The sequence below is a fragment of the Apostichopus japonicus genome, chromosome 23, assembly GCF_037975245.1.
Source record: "Apostichopus japonicus isolate 1M-3 chromosome 23, ASM3797524v1, whole genome shotgun sequence".
NCBI lineage: Eukaryota > Metazoa > Echinodermata > Holothuroidea > Aspidochirotida > Stichopodidae > Apostichopus > Apostichopus japonicus.
This window is the reverse complement of record NC_092583.1, coordinates 12,232,573-12,251,276: the sequence shown is the minus strand read 5'-3', so window position 1 is coordinate 12,251,276 and position 18,704 is coordinate 12,232,573. Positions and strand designations below refer to the sequence as shown.

Here is an 18,704-nt window from a genome sequence, read left to right as displayed (position 1 = left end):
CTTTCCACTTTGTAAGGGCAATCAAGAAATTATTAGACTTGAATAACATCAGGATATTATGAACAATATACTATATATAGTCTGAAAATGTTTGGAGATTATTGAAAAGTCTGTAATGGTAGATTCTGTCAGCTTCCGTACTTTTTCAAAAGCTTAATTTACTATTTTAAAGAGTAATTTGTTATACTGTGACTAAGAGTTCTACTTTCAAGGATTCTTACAAGAAGTTCGGAACGGATCCAGGATTAGTTATTTATATTGACACAAGCAGTCATTAAAATTGGATTTTCGTTAACCTTTCCAATTAGGAACACACAACACTTGATTCCTAAGAACAACGGTTATGCAGGGTGTATACATCCCAGTAAAAACATTTCTTGTCTTTGATTGTCTTTTCACAGATATTGGAATTACAACAATATTTTCTTAACTGACGGAGACCCTTTAACTACTGACAAGACATGAAACAAGATACAGAGAGTATAAGCAGACCCAAGAATGTAGAGAAATTAAACCAAGTTTAAATTTGAAGGTATGAAATGTCTAAAAACAATATAAAAAATATGTGAAAATCAACTATACTTTAATTACAATAATTTTGAAATAAGTTGGATGATATCTTGCGAATGGAACTTGTTACATCAACTATCTTTAGACAATGATAAGTATACCATAAGACAATAAAAAGAACAAAAGAAGACACGACGAGAAAAGATCTTTTGTTCTGTCATTGTAAAATGCAGCAGGTTTGGAGTGGGAGGAGGGGTGGGTGAGGGAAGGAGGGAGGGTAAGTTATGTTTTCATTGAACAATCAGGAAGATGGTTTTTATTCTTACTAGTTAAGAACTCAAAATAAAATAAAACTGTTAGCAAACTGCTATCCACTAGAGAGCCTGTGTAGGAGGATGTGTAAAAGTAGGTTGGCCTGACGTTTCGATCCTAGCAAGATCTTCTTCAAATGCTAAATGACAAGTAACAGTAACAGAAGGGACAAAAAAAAAATAGTCATATCCTTCCTGAATGTTAAGCCCATGAGGCTGGATGGTGCGAAGGCGTTGCATCCACAGCCTCTCTCTGCTGATTCGTACTAGGTCAGGACGGCTACCTAAGGATTCATTCCCCTGTAGGGTCGTTAATGGTATGGTTGGGAAGGTTAAAGTGTTCTCCAACTGGACTAACTTTTCTTCTGTCCCCCATCCTTCTGCCCGTGTCCCCCCCCCCATCACTCCTCTTCTCATAGCTCTCTTCCACCCCTTTTTTTCTCCACATCTTTCTGTCTTTTCCAGTTTATTCCCTACCCCCTTCCCTTAATCCTCTCTTTGTCCCTCCACTGTTTATCTCCTACCTCTCCTCTTCCCCTGTTGGTTTTTTTTCCTTTTCTCCATCCCTTGTCTACTAATCCCCTTACATCCATCTCTTTGTGTTCACCATGCTCATTAACCTGTCTGTATTCTGTGCGTGTTTTTGTCCCTTCTGTTACTGTTACTTGTCATTTAGCCTTTGAAGAAGATTCTGCTAGGATCGAAACGTCTAGTTAAGAACTCAATTCTGCAATATCAGTGCAATACATTATTTAAAACTTGCCACCAGTGCCTTATATAAATGTATGAAAACAATTAAGATCAGGAAATGTAAATCCAAATTTGAACCGTCTCCAAAATAAATTTTCAACTGCATTATATTCACCCATGTAATGTTTCAGTTTAATCTTAAAATTAAGTCTTTGGTTGATTAATTTCTCAGGCAGTTTTCTGTTCACGATTTTTGTATATAGAATTATGTTGATCATAAAAAATGAAAAAAAAAATAAACACCTTAAGAGTGCTTAATTCAATCAGGCTATCAGGTAATAATACAGCACTTGGCATCTATGCGTCTCATTTGAAACATTCCATTGGGTGTATATCCACGTACGCCCAACTTTATTTTAAAGTTCGACAGCTCAGTTGTAATTTTGTCACGATGTTCTGATGGAAGTACCATCATTTGTTCTGAGAAATAGTAAAATAGCTTACAATAGCTCATGGCCTTGGCAAATACTTTTGCTCTAAATTGGCCAGTGGAAGTTCCACAGAGAGATAAAGAAAAGCTGCAAACATGAACGATACACACGTCACTGCTACAGAGTTCAAAATCTGTAATACGAAGAAAAATTACACAAGAAGTTTACCAAAAATTAATTAATGGGTGAATTAATAAAATCAAACGGACAGTGGTTTACATCAATACGTTTGGATGGAGGCAAAGTAATTTTTTGACCTTGAATTGTAAACAAATCTTTGAAAAGAGATTTTCGGAGGAAGTTGTCAACAGAATTGAAACAAGCTGAGCAAAGAAACTAACTAGCGTTTGGCAGACAAAAAAGGTGAACAGTCAAGTTTGAGGCCAAGGCCCCCTCCCACGACTTTGCAACACGTAACCCCTGGTCATTGGTAACTTGTCACACCCACACATCAAAGTGTGCACAATTCAAACAATCCTTCCTAGGGCACTTCATCTACGTGTGCCCCGGGGGGCAAGTTGGTACTCCCAATAGGGTGCAGCCACAAACCGACGTAGTCAACTAGATTTACAAGTTATCTCAAAAGTCCCTATTTATACACCCGGGTGAAGAGAGGCAATGGAGATTAAGTGCCTTGCCCAAGAACACAGCATAATGATCTGGTCAGGACTCGAACTTGCAAACCTTAGATCACAAATCCACTGCCTTAACCACTTGACCACAACGCATTCACAAACATCAGCAAGAGTGTTCCTTGACAAACTGGAATTAATGACGATTCGTTGTGCTAAAGTTTTTATTTAAACGATCCGTCCCTCTAAAAGTGTTTCCTTTGTATTTTTAGGAGGTTACAAAGAACAAGAAAGTGTATGATTGGTGAAGTGGCTTGAATGAGCGGAGGGGAATGTTGGGGGCGAGCGCCCGTTGGACTATACCACTGATACTTACCATAATAGGAGTAGTAGTGTAAAATGGCAGCCCGAAATTGCCGATGAATGTGCTAAGTATTATGATATGAATGAGATAGACCGTGTAAGACAAACGGCTCAATGGTACCCAGGCATGCCAACTAAGAAAGTTATTAATCCACCCTGGAGGTATAAAGCAAAAACAAATTGTGGTTAATACTAGATTTATCCACGTTGATGATGATGATCATCGTCATCGTCATCATCATGGTGATGATCATGATCATCATGATCATCATGATCATCATGATCATCATAATAAATATAAGAATAATAATAATAAACAATAAATAATAAACGTTACCTTCTCGTCGCAAGTTTATTGGAGGAACAATTATTGGTGATAAAGGTAAAAAATGGTTTACCTGATTTGACAAGGTGGCAGTATATGACGACCCATGCCAGGAACACTCCCCATGCAAATCGATACAGAGATTGGTACGTGACGTCAACTACTTTACCAAGTGATGGGTTTATCGTATGGTGATTAATGGTAACACAGAGAACGGTTGCAGTCAGTGACGTAGCAACCAACCAACCAATCACAACAACGGGCTGATGGGGGAGAATGAAAGAAATATATTGCCATGACAACAGGGGTGACTAGAAGCTTGGAAATTTGTTGACTGAGCTTTGCCTATATCGTCGGATCTGCCTAATACATCCATTGTGGTAATCCAAATCGGAATAAGAAACAATATAAGATAGGCCGGGAAGGGGAGAAATGATGATGATGATGATGATGATGATGATGATGATGATGATGATGATGATGATGATGATGATGATGATGATGATGATGATGATGATGATGATGATGATGATGATGATGATGATGATGATGATGATGATGATGATGATGATGATGATGATGATGATGATGATGATGATGATGATGATGATGATGATGATGATGATGATGATGATGATGATGATGATGATGATGATGATGATGATGATGATGATGATGATGAATGATGAATGATGAATGATGAATGATGATGACGACGACTACGACGACTGATATGGTGATGCTACACTGAAGATGACAAAGATCATGACAATGATGAGATGGCAAATGTATCTTTCGGTGTATGAGACCAAAGCTGGTACTTGTAATGGCACAGCAATTGTGTATTGCGCCACCAAAAATTATTTGTTAGAAAAAGTCAAACACTAAGTCACGTAAAAAACTACATAAGTAACTCGAAAAGATTTTACATCCATTTTCCTTGTTTCCATGGTTGCCTAACAGTTGGAGGGTTATTCAAGGTTTCCACCGTTTCCCCTCTACAGGATTAGTATAATTAATCAGACATTATCCTAAAGCTTGAATTCAGAAACTAGATTATTGGGTAGGGCCCGCAAGCATTTTGATGTTTCTCTGTGTTACATATTATGTTTACAGGTGGGCCAATCTACCGTTCTTTGATTATGTCTTATGTTTTCTCCTGTACTTCTCTAAAGTAAATCGTTTGTCTGAGCGGGTCATATGTATAATCATCTCGATGGAAAGCTATTTTATGGTTATTGTGTAACCTTGGGTCATATTTCTGCACTTATGCTGGTAGGGCGATTATAAAGATTGCTTTGGTTGGAGGTTGCTGCATCTTATACACGCGGCACGACAGCTCGTTGTCGTGTGGTACCCGGTCATTTTGTGTTCATATGTTACATCCAGTCAACTCCATAGAAGAGGACGCTATTTAAAAACGATATTACTAGTGTAGGCAGTGCTAACAAAGTTTTTATTATCCTAGTTATAGTAAGCTTTTGTTATTGCCAAGTTTTACTATTGTTTTTTTTTTTTTACAGTAAACCGCCTGTAACCGATTGGGAAATTAAGGTCAAAGACCAGAAGATTATTCCAGAAGTCATTTCTTGTGGTTGGCGCGTTTTCAACCGCGACCCGTGTAGTTCACTAAGAGGCTACACTACTTACCTTAGGTAATATGATTTCTTTGTCCTTTGCTTTGTATATAATAAACCCAACCACCATACCAACGAGGTAGGCCTGCATTCTGATGTATGGTTTAGTATATATTATATCAAAATAATCTCCTCCAAATAACCTAAAACGGAAGAAAACAAAGGGTACTTGTTAATATTTTGTATTTGCTTTGAATATCTTTTTTACTGTTCATCCATACTGATTATATAAACTTTAACTTCAAATAAATGGATAGCCTACACTACTGCATACTTTAAAACCTTATGAATATTGTTAGGATGTAGCATGTTACTTTAAGAGTTTGCCGTGCTAATTGCTGTTTTGTACATATTACTTTAAGAGTTTGCCACGCTCATTGCTGGTATTTACTATTATTATACTAATTTGTTAGCATAGAGCACAATCAAGTTACGGTCGAGTAAACTTATTTAATGGTATAAATTAGTTTTCAAAGTGAGGCTCGGGCTCTTCTCCTAGTGGCACCAGCCTGTCCGTCACACCACGTTAAATTCACTATGAGGACTGCCTACCCATTAAAATAAACCTTTCCGTTCCGGCCTTTCTCTATACTACCAACCCGTCTGTGTTTGACTCTTACTTGCTCCACTTTTGCTACCACCTTTTGGACCGATTCTCTTTTGGACATATTCTCTTCCTGAACAGTTATTTACTTTACGGTTTCCTGAAGCTTCCGGACACGCCCTCTATGTAACTTATGCGATCACCGACTTCCCTGTGACGTGACACGCCGACGAGGAGCCCATCGGCAGTCGGCCAACCGGATGTACCTCCGGCGCACTAAGTTAAAAGTGAAGTACCGGTACGTAATATATTTATGTTATTCGTTATTTGTTTTACCCAAGAGACACTGATTAGATTATTTCTTAAACACTTCCTCTCTTAATAATAAATAAATAATAAATACCATATATTAAAGTGCTGTTATCATGAAATAAAACATGCTCAAGAGCACTGTACAAAAGAACCAATACCTTGAATATAAAATTACCAAACTTAAGAAAACCTTAACGTAATAACAACAGCAATAAAAGTAGAAGTAAAACATGCTCAAAAGCACTGTACAAAAGAACCAAATCTTAGAATATAAAATTCTCTTATCTACTTTCTTGCGTTCATTTCCCCAATTCATAATATCTGGACTTCGTAACAATAAACATACCTCTACATTAAGTAAACAACGCGTTACTGTATTTTAGGTTAAATTAATTTAGAATCCAGTTAGAAGTGACAGATGAAATACCCCTCCCCCCCCCCCCCTTGTCATTTTTTTGATACTGCTCTTCATGTTATCGTGCACACTGGTCGTAAGTTTATCATTGTTCTGTTTTATATAAAGAGTTTATTTTGAACAATGTTTATACTTCGTGTTGAAATGACGTTTACATCATTAGTGATATGTATTATGACAACTGATACATTGACGTATATATATTTACTCACCTGATATTAGCTGCTGTTGACGCATAAAAATTATACTCAGCTACTATTATCCCATTGATGATCACACTAGCGCTTACCAGAACAGCAATCAAAAGCAATCCCATCCTTTGTGATCTGTGGAGGAAATTTATTGTGATGAAATGAAGGAGAAAATACGAAAACGTGTTTATTGTGTGTGTGAGTGGAGGTCCAATGGAAAGGAAATGAACTTTTTAACGGTTCGAGTCCTGACGTGAGTAACCTCTGAGGTAACTTTAAATATACATTATGTTCGCCAGTTTGTTTAATGCACCATACGGGAAGTTCCGCAGGAGATACGTCGATGTGGCTCATTGTGGTGGCCGGTGAGTGAATTACCAGGGGTTAATTTGTTGGGGGAAAAAACCGTGCGAGAGGGCTTTGCCTTGATACTAATGAGGGAACAGAAACTGTAAAATACAGGCGAATATATAAAGTCGACGCCAAATGACTGAACTTTTACATAAATGATATATATATTATTAAAATTGTAGTGTGTTGGGAAATCCAGAACAGTGATAAAACTTCCAGCCTCCACCGGGAATCGAACCCGGGCCTCCCGCTTATATATGTTTATATATATTAATGGACGTAATGTAAAATCCCTCAATAGATTTACCTGTAGAGTGAGTAAATTATGAACGGGCTCACAAGGAAGAGCTGCATGTCTACGCTTAGATACCAAGCTACTTCAAAACACTGTGGAGAATAATGCACAAACAAGGCAATGATTAGCATATAGGTCCAATATAACTAGAGAATAATGAACAGGGCACGCAAGATACAGTTTAAGCTCAGTGGCCCGAGCGGCGTTGTGGTAAAGAATGCTACACAACCCCTCCCGCCCCCCCACTCCAACACCTCCCCCCCAAAAGAAACAGTAAAATATTATAATATACACGTACGCAAGATACAAGACAGGCTTAGTGGTCTGAGGGAAATTTGAGTAAAGAATGATACACGAAGCCCCTCTCTCAACCCCCCCCCCCCCAAGGGACAATATGTAAGGTCTGGGGGAGTTTGTAGATGAGACTATGGTAGTATAAGTTGAAGGTTGGAGGGCGTTTCAGTGAAGAATGATATATGAAAAAGATACATTTATAATCAGGTCTGGTTTGTCTGAGGGCGTTTGTATTAGTAAATAACGATAGACGAATGGGACACAGTAATTGTAACTTCGGAGGGCCTATAGGTACAGAATAATACAGAAAGCTTAGCGATATGATGGGCGTTTCGGTAAAGAATGTTACATGAAAACAGACACATTCTTGGTCAAGTCTGACAGTTTGAGGGCGTCTGTATAGGGAAAGAATAAGATATGTACAAGGTGCAGTAGACTAAGTGGTCTTATTAGCGTTTCGATGAAGGATGATACATGAAACACAGACATGTTTTTGTCAAGTCTGACAGTTTGAGGGCGTTTGTATAGGGAAAGAATATGTACAAGGTGCAGTAGACTAAGTGATCTGATGGGCGTTTCGGTAAAGAATAATACACGAACGGTACGCAATAAGGCTATAGGATGTAAGGGGCGTTGGGACGTTCAGAATTTCCTCCCACCTACTTCTTTAGATCTCTGCCCCCCCCCCAAAAAAAAAACAGGAATAGTGTTACTTGCTCGTGTGCACAGTTGGTACCTCATTCAAACGTTCTTGATCAATTCTTTTGTGAGAGTAGTGTTGATGAATGGTACACATAGAACATAACATAATATCATAACATAATGTCAACAGATCTCATGTTGAAAATATTGATCATCTTCTATGTGCGTATTAACCAAGTATAAGTGAAATTTTGCGCATGTCTACAACCACAATAAAAAAAAAACTTCAGTCTTTGTAATAAATACTCACATGACTGGAATCCTGGAAAAAATTCTGAATGTATAATAAATTCGTCCACCAGTAACTCTCACAAGTTGACCTGTCCATTAAAATGTCCATCATTGGTCCCCAGTACGTATGGGGTGCAACAAATACCCATATTGCCATGACAACGGCCAGTATTGGTGTCAATCTATAGAAAGGGCGGGGCACAGATGACCGTTATACTTTCTTTCATTTCCAAGCATTTAGATTGAAATTTGAGGACTTAGGTAGAGAATGTGTTTTAAATCTTTGAACACGTCATCGGTTTATTGTATTTCATTACCTAAACACGAGGAGGGGTAGGGGAAGGGTAGGGAGGATGGGTGTAAGGGGGAGATGAGAAGGGCCCAGGGGAGCTGAGGCTATATATCGAGTTCATTTTCATATTATCCTAATCTCACTTCTGTTTCATAGTTTCATACCTTATGTATCTGTGCAGGAAAAGCCAAGGCCAGAAAAGACTTCCATTGTTCTTTTCCAGTTTAAATAGAGTGGCGTAACAAACTAAAAGGCCGCTAGAAATGAAAAATACAACATCAGTTTAAAAAAACTATGGGTTATCCATTCTTCACATATTTAATAATCTTTCCATGTTTTCATGTACATTAGTTCATTATTCGGTTCGGAATATGATGTAGGATATTTCTTCGCGAAATAAAAGATGCAGTTAGTCGGTAATTCATTGAAATCTCTCCGTGGTAATAACAACTTCCACCCGCCATCTTATCTGCAAAGTAGCCTTACTCTACCTCTGTAATGTAAATCGTTGTAGGTCTATAACGTTAGGCAAGTAAAATGACTTTTGTAGGTGACGTATCCCATGTGATACGTGAATGAAGAGGAGGAAAGGAAAGATAAGGCGGAGATGGAGGCGGAGAAGGAAGGGGAATAAAAAAGATAAGGAGAAGGAGGAGGAGGATGATATATAGGAAGAAGGGATGGGAAGAGGAGCGAAAAGAAGAGAAGAAGCGAAAAGTTTAAAAAGCGGAGTAAGATGAGGAGAAGCAGGAAAAGGAGAGACTGTAGGAACAGGAAGAGGAACACTGGAGAAGAGGAGAGATGGAAGAGGAATACAAAGATAAGGCAGAAGAGAATGAGCTGGAAGAGGAGATATGAAAGAAGGGATGGGAAGTGGATTGAAAAGAAGAGAAGTGAGAAGTGTAGAAAGCTGGGAAAGATGAGGAGAAGCAGGAAAAGCAGAGACTGGAGGAACAGGAACACTGGGGAAGAGGAGGCAAGACGAAGAGAGAAGTATGAAAAGACACAATGAGGAGAAGGAAAAGGAGGAGATATAGGAAGAAGGAATGGGAAGAGAAGGTAAAAGAAGAGAAGAAGCGAGAAGCGGAGAAAGATGAGAAGAAGCAGTACAAGTAGAGACTGCAGGAACAGGAAGAGGAACACTGGAGAAGAGGAGGCAGGAAGAAGAGGAGAAGTATGAGTATACATGATGAGGAGAAGTAGAAGGAGGAGGAGATATTGGAAGAAGGAATGTTAATATACACTTTAATGAATAAATCACCATAGTGTCCATATTGAATATTTTTCTGTAGGACAAATGGTGTGGTCGCTTCGAAATTCCGGCAAAACATATTGTCTGCTGTAGCATGTACGCAAAGAATATGTATTGTTTACTATGTATAAACTTACCTTAAAAAGAGAAAAGTATCTACAGGTAAAGAACCGTTGTATATAATTATCTGGTAGGAGGCTGATCTAAACATCCTCCATCCGTCATGTGGGTTAACTGTTTATATAGATGGAAAGTACACACACGTAAGTTAGGTTTTGAGCATGCGCACTCGATATCGTCACGGTAGAATAATAACTTGTGTTACAATTTAATCGCTACGTACCATATCCTATGGAACCTGGGGTCGAAATTAATAACCGCAAGATCATTAATTTTGAACACCTGTGTAGGTTGAAAATCAGCGATACGGTAGACGACTTTAAAATGATTGCGAAACGTAATTCAATTTTATATCCATCCGCCTGTGAGTTTAACCGTATATTATCCATCGGTTAATCAACGGTCAACTGGCGACAACGTTCCAATCAGAGATTGGAGTATGTTCAACAAGTTGTCAAGTATGATAATGAATAGCTAGTATTGTACTATAACTTACACATATCGAGATATCCTAACTTCTTATCTATTGCAACGCACACGTGTAACAGCACTATCCACACCATGGAGATTACTCGAATACCGTGTAAACATCCGATGTTTCGATTACCGTCAGAACCGACAACAGTTAACTTGGACAAGTTGCGATTAAACGCAAACGACAAAAGTATTTGTTTTATGGTGGCTGGAGAAACGTAGAGAGAAAGAAAGGAGTCATTGAGTTGAATTGATCCAGTACTTGTGTATATGTATATTAGATCCTCCTGCAAGCAGGAACTCGCGAAGAAGCCTCATTGGCTTATCAAGGCCGCAAGCTGACCGAAGTCAGTCTCTTACATGTCAGTCTCTTACTTGATTCACATCTTATCCATGTGGGCATGCTGTTTGTGTCGTCGAAATGAAAACGTGTTCATATGGAGGAAGGTAAGACTTTTTCTGCGAAATGTTGAATGGATATTAAGTTTATAACTTACAATTTTCAACGAAATTATATCAATTCTTAAGCATTTGCTATGTCGTCAACCTCTCATGTAGTTGCAACAAAATTATCACTTAACCTATTAACTTAAAAAAAATTCAACACCTTTTTACAAAATGATGAATCTTTTCATTTAACATGATATGATCGATACTGCCATTTTCATATACTGTTTCATATACAATTTACAACAAACTGTTTAAGTTATTTAGCATGTAAAAAAGTAAGCATATATTTTTAAATAATTAATAATAAATTAAATAAAATTAAGTTCTTCTAAATGAGTGATTAAAGAGTATATATTTATAGGATAAGATAGGAGAAATGCAAAGTACGTGACAAGTGACTTTTCGATTTTAAATTGGAAAGTATTCAATTTTATAAATTCAATCAATTCAACAAAGTTATGTATTTTGGTTAGATATAACTGAGATAGATACCAGCCTAACATTTGCATAGATTCATTATGATTAAACTTGATCAAGTATAAACGGGGACGTCACGCAAATGCACGATTTTCCAGCGACTTATTGAATGATTTTGAAAAATACTGTAACCCTCCTTTATTCATGAATTTTGCGCTAAAACAGTCAATTAACAACATTGCGTAACATTTGTAGTATCTCGTATCAAATTCCATGAGCTTACTTGATTATCTTCCAATGGAAGATTCCCTACCTGGTAAGTATCAGAATAAAAAAGATAAAAACTAAATAAAAAACAAGACAAACATGCCTACCAGCTACTTTTCCTTTCACCGATTGTTTATTCATCTCTTGTATTGCTTCCTTTTCTTCATCTTTATCTATTGCTAACGTCATAAGTGGCAATGATTCTTCTGTTTCTGTACCATGTGAGTCCTTAACTTCATTATCATCATCATCATCATCATCATCATCATCAATAATATCAATCATAGAACCAATGATCATCAAAATACATATTAATCCAAAGACTCCCCTGCAAAAGGACGGAACATTTAAAACGTTTTACATGACAATTTACGTGGTAGTTATTAGTGGTTGTCAATTGAAAATGGTATGTACCCAAAGAGCGATTGAGTGGATATATATATATATATATATATATATATATATATATATATATACATATATATATATATGTGTGTGTGTGTGTGACTGTGTTGGGGGGGGGGGGTGTGTGTGTGGGTGTATGTGTACGTATAGTACGCAACTAACTCGGCATATGCTTCATAACAGGTGCTGGGAGCCTATTTCGTCTGACGGTATCAACAATAAAAAAAAAATTTCAGTTTTCTATTGTGTTGAAATGACCTATGAAACCTTACCCTGTAATATAAAAACCGGAGGAATACGGTACTCGATTATTCTGTACACAGTAGGCTTTAGATGATACACCGGTTAAATTCACACCGGTACTGGAACGTAGATATGCTACATTGAAAGGAACGAAAGAAAAATGCATATCAATATATACCGAGGAGAGATCTAACCTCAAAGATGTATGTTGTAGAAAAATGTTTGAATGCAAGTTCTTCAGAGACTGTATCTACTATCTACATTGAACAGTTATGAGAGGAGGGCAGTGGTAGGAGTCAGACCAATATTTCAGTGGTGTTGAAAATCATTGCTGTTATTTGGTGGACCACCCCCTTCAACCCCATCCAGTGTGAGGTTCCCTGACAACTGATGATTGATCTTTCCATATGAAACAAATGTTGATAGATATTTCAATACCTGTCATTTTCTCCAATGACAGTACCATTGTTGTTCTGTATATGCGGTATCAAGCGACATCTTTTATCTTGTTACATCCATTATGCACGACTTACTAGTGAGCATTTCCACGTTATCGTGTATGCCATTATCTGAACAGATCTTCGGTGCACAAATTCCCCATCTTATGGAAAGTTGATGTAACTCCGTCTGATTAAGTAATCGGAGAAATAAACCAAAATCATAAAACAGCTTAAAGTTGTTAATATATAAATATAGATATAAATATATATATATATATATATAAACATATATATATATATATATATATATACATATATATATATATATAATTTAAACTGTAGTGAGTTGGAAAATTCAGAACAGTGAAAAAACGTCCAGCTTCCACCGGGATTCGAACCCGGGCCTCCTGCCGCTTTATATGTGGACACCCTAACCACTAGGCGATGGACGCTGATTGATTGTCCAGAGGTTCGAAACCGGTAAGGAAGGTCGTAATTCCACTGTAGGCGTTAGTCACCCATATCGAACAATACTGATTCTGTTTTGGTGACATATTTGCCCACTTCTAGAGATCAAACATGATGCTAAATAACTCGAAATCATTTGTGATTCCTAAAGCCGGATCTCGGAAGAGATACTTTGAACATACTTTATGTCAATGAAATGGAGGTAAACGACAAAGGCAAAAGAATATATATAATTGAAAACGTAATGAGAAGGAAAATCCAGAACAGTGAAAAAACTTCCAGCCTCCCCCGGGATTCGAACCCGGGCCTCCCGCATTGTACGCGGACACCCCAACCAACCAGGTCACGGACGCCAACCGCACGTCTAGAGGCCCTAAGCCGGCAAGGAAGGCCGAAATCCCACTACAGGCGTCCGACGCCCGCATCGAACAATACCAGCTCCGTCTTTGGTGACATATCCTGCCCCACACCATTGATCAAACATGATGCTAACCAACTCGAAAATCATTTGTGATTCCCAAAGCCGGATCTCGAAAGAGATACATTCAACATACTTTATGTCAATGAAATGGAGGTAAACGACAAAGGCAAAAGAATATATATAATTGAAAACGTAATGAGAAGGAAAATCCAGAACAGTGAAAAAACTTCCAGCCTCCCCCGGGATTCGAACCCGGGCCTCCCGCTTTGTACGCAGACACCCCAACCAACCAGGCCACGGACGCCGACCGAACGTCCAGAGGCCCGCTTATATATATATATATATATATATATATATATATATATATATATATATATATATATATATATATATATATATATATATATATATATATATATGAATATGCTTCATAACAGGGGCTGGGAGTCGTTATATGAGCCTATTTCGTCTCACGGAATCAACAATAAAATACTTTTTTTTTCAGTTTTCTACTGTTTTGAAATGACCTATGAAACCTTACCCTATATATATATATAGGCCTATATATATATATAGGCCTATATATATATAGGCCTATATATATATATATATATATATATATATATATATATATATATATATATATATATATATATATTTATATTACAGGGTAAGGTTTCATAGGTCATTTCAAAACAATAGAAAACTGAAAAAAGTATTTTATTGTTGATTCCGTGAGACGAAATAGGCTCATATAACGACTCCCAGCCCCTGTTATTAAGCATATTCCGAGTTAGTAGCGTACTATACGTACACATACACCCACACAAACACCCCCCCCCCCTCCCCACAGTCACACATCTCTGTTACCCTTGTCGGTGAATGCTAATCCTGATCCTCGGCACAGGTTTAAGATTTAGAGGAGGGGGCGTAAGATGGAGGGGGGTATAAGATGGAGGGGGCATAAGATGGAGAGGGAGGATGAGGGGCCTATCGATGTCCAGTATTGACAGATGCACCTTATTATCAGAGTTTGGCTGACACACACTACAGCGCATAAATCCTTCACAAACAAGAACATTTGTATGTATATTTCCTAACGAGAGTGTGGATAATTGCTTGGGTGGGTGCAGGCTATTGGCTATGAACATGCAGCTATATGAACATGCAACTATGAATATACAACAAACACGTATAAATGATTGGATAACGTTAAGTGAAGACTGCGTGTTTGCAATATTACCATTGAGAGAGTTGCTATGTTGACATGCACAGTTAGCATACAGTACTGGAAATCTGGTAGTTCTGTGCAACCACTGAAATGTCCGTACCAGCTTCTGGTACCTGCTAGTAATCCGGTATTAGGTATCCCGAAAGCATTAAGAGCTGGATGCGGAATAAATAAAAATAAATGAGTAAGAAGATAATTAAAATATATATATTTTATATTTTAGACATAAAAGAGCCGGAGAAAGAGAAAGACGATGACAGACGAGCAGTTAGGTATAGAAGCAGTCAGACAAACAAACAGAAAAACAGACAGACAGACACCGACTTATGCTCTTAACATACAAGCAAAAACAAAACTACAGCTGCAACAACGATATCTGAAAATATGCCCAAATAATCAATTCATTCGGTCAGTTTAAACTTTTGATTCATTGCTCATAACCATTTGTTATGTTATTTGGGCGGTTTCACATCAATGCAATTATGGTATCTGATATTTTACAAACAACGTTTTGTTTTTGTATGAAATATCAATCCATGCCCTTTCTTTAGAAATATTAAAAAACCGTGTCACTTGGCGAGCAATCACGAGACTCTTACTCCTTAAAGCACATGACTCTCTGAAGTGTCGTGCTCAGTCAAAGACTTACCTGCCACTTGCGCGTTTGTTGCATTGTACAATACGTTGTACAATTCGTTCTTGCAGGTACTACCATCGCCTTCCTGATACGTAATATGATTCTTGATATCTTCAACATCATTTTCTTTCTTACCAGGATCATTGTTAACAGTTTCACAATGAATTACCTCTGCAGTGATCACGATAACTAGCAAATAGCTCAACAACTTGGTGGAGAAGATCATGGCTGAGTCGTAATGTTTATTGTCTATGCTTGATTCAAGAGACAAACAAAGGAAAATAGCATAAACAGGAGGTGGAAGAATATCACTTGAAGGGTAATTTTGATTGAGACTGGAATCAGCGTTTCAACGATGTTTACAAATTACGCTATTAAGAGGAGTGTATACGAAAATCGTCACATCAAGTAACAAACTATACTGTATTGCCCAAAAAAATTGTTTTGATCGCGAAAAAAATTACCTATATTGTTTATTTTTGTATGTGTTTGTGCACTGCAAAATATCAAACATCTTTTTTATTTTTCTAATTTATTTCACAAATGAAATACACAGCTAAATAGAAATATTTTTTTTTACAAATGACCCTTTTACCCAGAAATACTACTTGCAATTAAAAAGTGCCGTTTCCTGGAGAAAAATAAACATTCAGAAATTTGTGGTACATTCTAATTTGAAAATACTGAAAGAAACAAAAAGCCAAAAACAAAGACCCTAAAAGTTTTCAGATGCCATTGTGGCATTATGACATCACAAGATTGACAAAATGACAGCCACCAGACACGATTTTAAAACAATAGGATTCAACTCCCAAACGAAGAAAAAACAATTTTTCTTATCTGTTTGGGGGCTATGTCTTTCTTTCTTTCTTTCTTTAATCACAAAGAACTCTATCATAGGCTAAGAATAAGATGATAAATTAGTTTGATAATTTCTTTGAACGACAAAATAAGATTCTACATACCGAAAGAAAACTGCTTACTTATTTGCTGTACTCGCTGTTCCACAAGCCTGTCAAAAACTAGCCTCACACTGAATCATGCGTTTGATTTTCAGTTTCAAGTCTAATCACAAGATGACGATTATTTCCTTAGTTGTTACTATCAACTTCACCTGTATTCCAAGTCGAATGTCTATGGAATGATACAACGGCCCCTATTAAGAGGAGTGTACGAAAATCGTCACATCAAATAACAAACTATACTGCATTCCCAAAAATTAGGCCAAAATGATAAGTTTTGATCGCGAGAAAAATTACCTATATTGTTTATTTTTGTATGTGTTTGTGACACTGCAAAATATCAAACATCTTATTTATTTTTCTAATTTATTTCACAAATGAAATACACAGCTAAATAGAAGTCGGCACCGATGTGATTTTGTATTCATATTACTCAAGTGGATACAGAGCATGACGCCTTATAAATAGTAGCAATGAAAACATGGACGGTGGAGCCGGGCAGACGGAACAGGGGTCGGGGCGGGGTGGTCAGGTGCTGCCAGAATTGTGGAAAACCCATTGAAATTTAACTTCAATTTCTTTTGTAAAACCCCAAAAGTGACCCCTTTTCGTAGATTAGAACAACCCTGTTTTCTTAAATGAAGGCACAATATTTCCTCCCTTTTCCTGGTAAGAGATTATGAAAAACATATTTACACAGGACTCTTTTACCCGGAAATAGAGAACTACTTGCAATTAAAAAGCGCCGTTTCCTGGAGTAAAATAAACATTCAGAAATTTGTGGTACATTCTAATTTGAAAATATTGAAAGAAACAAAAAGCCAAAAACAAAGACCCTAAAAGTTTTCAGATGCCATTGTGGCACTATGACATCACAAGATAGAGAAAATGACAAATTTGGGGGTAATGTCTTTCTTTCTTTCTTTAATCACAAAGAACTCTACCATAGGCTAAGAATAAGATGATAAATTGGTTTAATATCTTCTTTAAACGACCAAATAAGATTATACATACCGAAAGAAGACTGCTTACTTGTTTGCTGTACTCGTTGTTCCACAAGCCCGTCAACAACTAGCCTCACACTGAATCATGCGTTTGATTCTCAGTTTCAAGTCTAATCACAAGATGACGAGTATTTCCTTTTACGTTAGTTGTTGCTATCCACTTCACATGTATTCCAAGTCGAATGTCAACAGTATGATACACCGGCGCCAGACTTGCGCTAGAGATCGTGTCGTCGTAAATGGTACTCTCATCAAGGAGTTGTTATGGAACAACTCCCTGCTCTCATGAACTTTACCGTAAGCCCAAGACTGCTCAAAGTGCTTGAACCCGGAAAGAAAAGCCATATCCTTATTGAGACCATGACAGTGTGAACGTACTTTAAGTTTCTTTTAATATGGCAAACTTAAGACAAACGATATTGTGTTGTGGAAGATTAAAATGTTCAGCCACCGGAAAACTGTTTTTACTGGGAAACTGATATATATATATATATATATATATATATATATATATATATATATATAGATATATATATATATATATTTATATATATATATACTCACGACATGACGAGTATTTCTGGGTATCAATGGCATCGTAAGTGGTACTCTAACTAATCGACGTACTTCATATCTCCTGAGTTTCCGGTGTTATTATTTCTGTGGGTATATTATTCTGTGGGTATATATTTTTTTTATAGAAGTATAACTAAGTATTTTAATTAAAAAAATACTTATAGTCGGACATGGTGTACCAGGCATTAAGTAAGATATTATGATACATCAGTACAATAGTTGTTCAGTACGCAAAAGGCTATTCACATATTTTGGAACTTAGATATAACGACTTGAACTTAGGTCGTGTCGAAATATTTATCTTTTTTTTTAAAGATGGTTTAGATGGTTTGCTTAGAAAGTCTCACGATGCAAACTGAATCTAGAAGAAACGTTGACATGCTAAAAGAATGTTTCACTGGTATTAAACAAAACACGGTGCTTTCCGCACACCAAAGTTTTCAGCGGAAAACTACGATTTTGTCAGCGGAAAATACCATTTTTTTTGGAGGAGCAGAATGGCTTATTGAACTAATTACGCACATTGGAATGATTAAGGAGGATGGAGAAGGGGAGAATTTGTCGGGAGCAGGATAGAAACTGGCTCCGAGACTTTAGATTCTCAGGATAGATTAGGTTCGGGCGAGGAATGCTGATTTAATACAAATGGCGGTGATCATTAGTTTTAGTTAAACAGCGCCACCAGTTTGGCTTATCAAAATGTCCTGAAAAATGGTGAAGTCGAGCTGCCGAATGGAATAGTTTGGTCAAGATGGCTATTCAGGAGAAATTCAACCGCACGATTGTATTTATATTCCGACACAACAAGAGA

At 37.2% G+C, this 18,704-nt stretch overlaps 1 protein-coding gene across 1 annotated transcript; it reads right to left on the bottom strand.

The window, feature by feature from the left end:
• Positions 1 to 1,249: 1,249 nt before the first annotated feature.
• On the bottom strand, positions 1,250 to 16,486 carry LOC139964669 (nose resistant to fluoxetine protein 6-like). The gene is made up of 16 exons (XM_071966479.1): positions 16,466 to 16,486; positions 15,364 to 15,600; positions 14,727 to 14,869; positions 12,688 to 12,781; positions 12,184 to 12,289; positions 11,614 to 11,834; positions 10,395 to 10,580; positions 9,916 to 10,012; positions 8,691 to 8,783; positions 8,254 to 8,416; positions 7,020 to 7,099; positions 6,383 to 6,496; positions 4,913 to 5,042; positions 3,336 to 3,525; positions 2,951 to 3,093; positions 1,250 to 2,135 (listed from the first exon to the last, which is right to left on the bottom strand). Exons 2-16 carry the CDS (start codon positions 15,575 to 15,577, stop codon positions 2,022 to 2,024), a joined length of 2,088 nt encoding a protein of 695 aa, XP_071822580.1. The 5' UTR covers positions 15,578 to 15,600; positions 16,466 to 16,486; the 3' UTR covers positions 1,250 to 2,021.
• Positions 16,487 to 18,704: the final 2,218 nt, after the last annotated feature.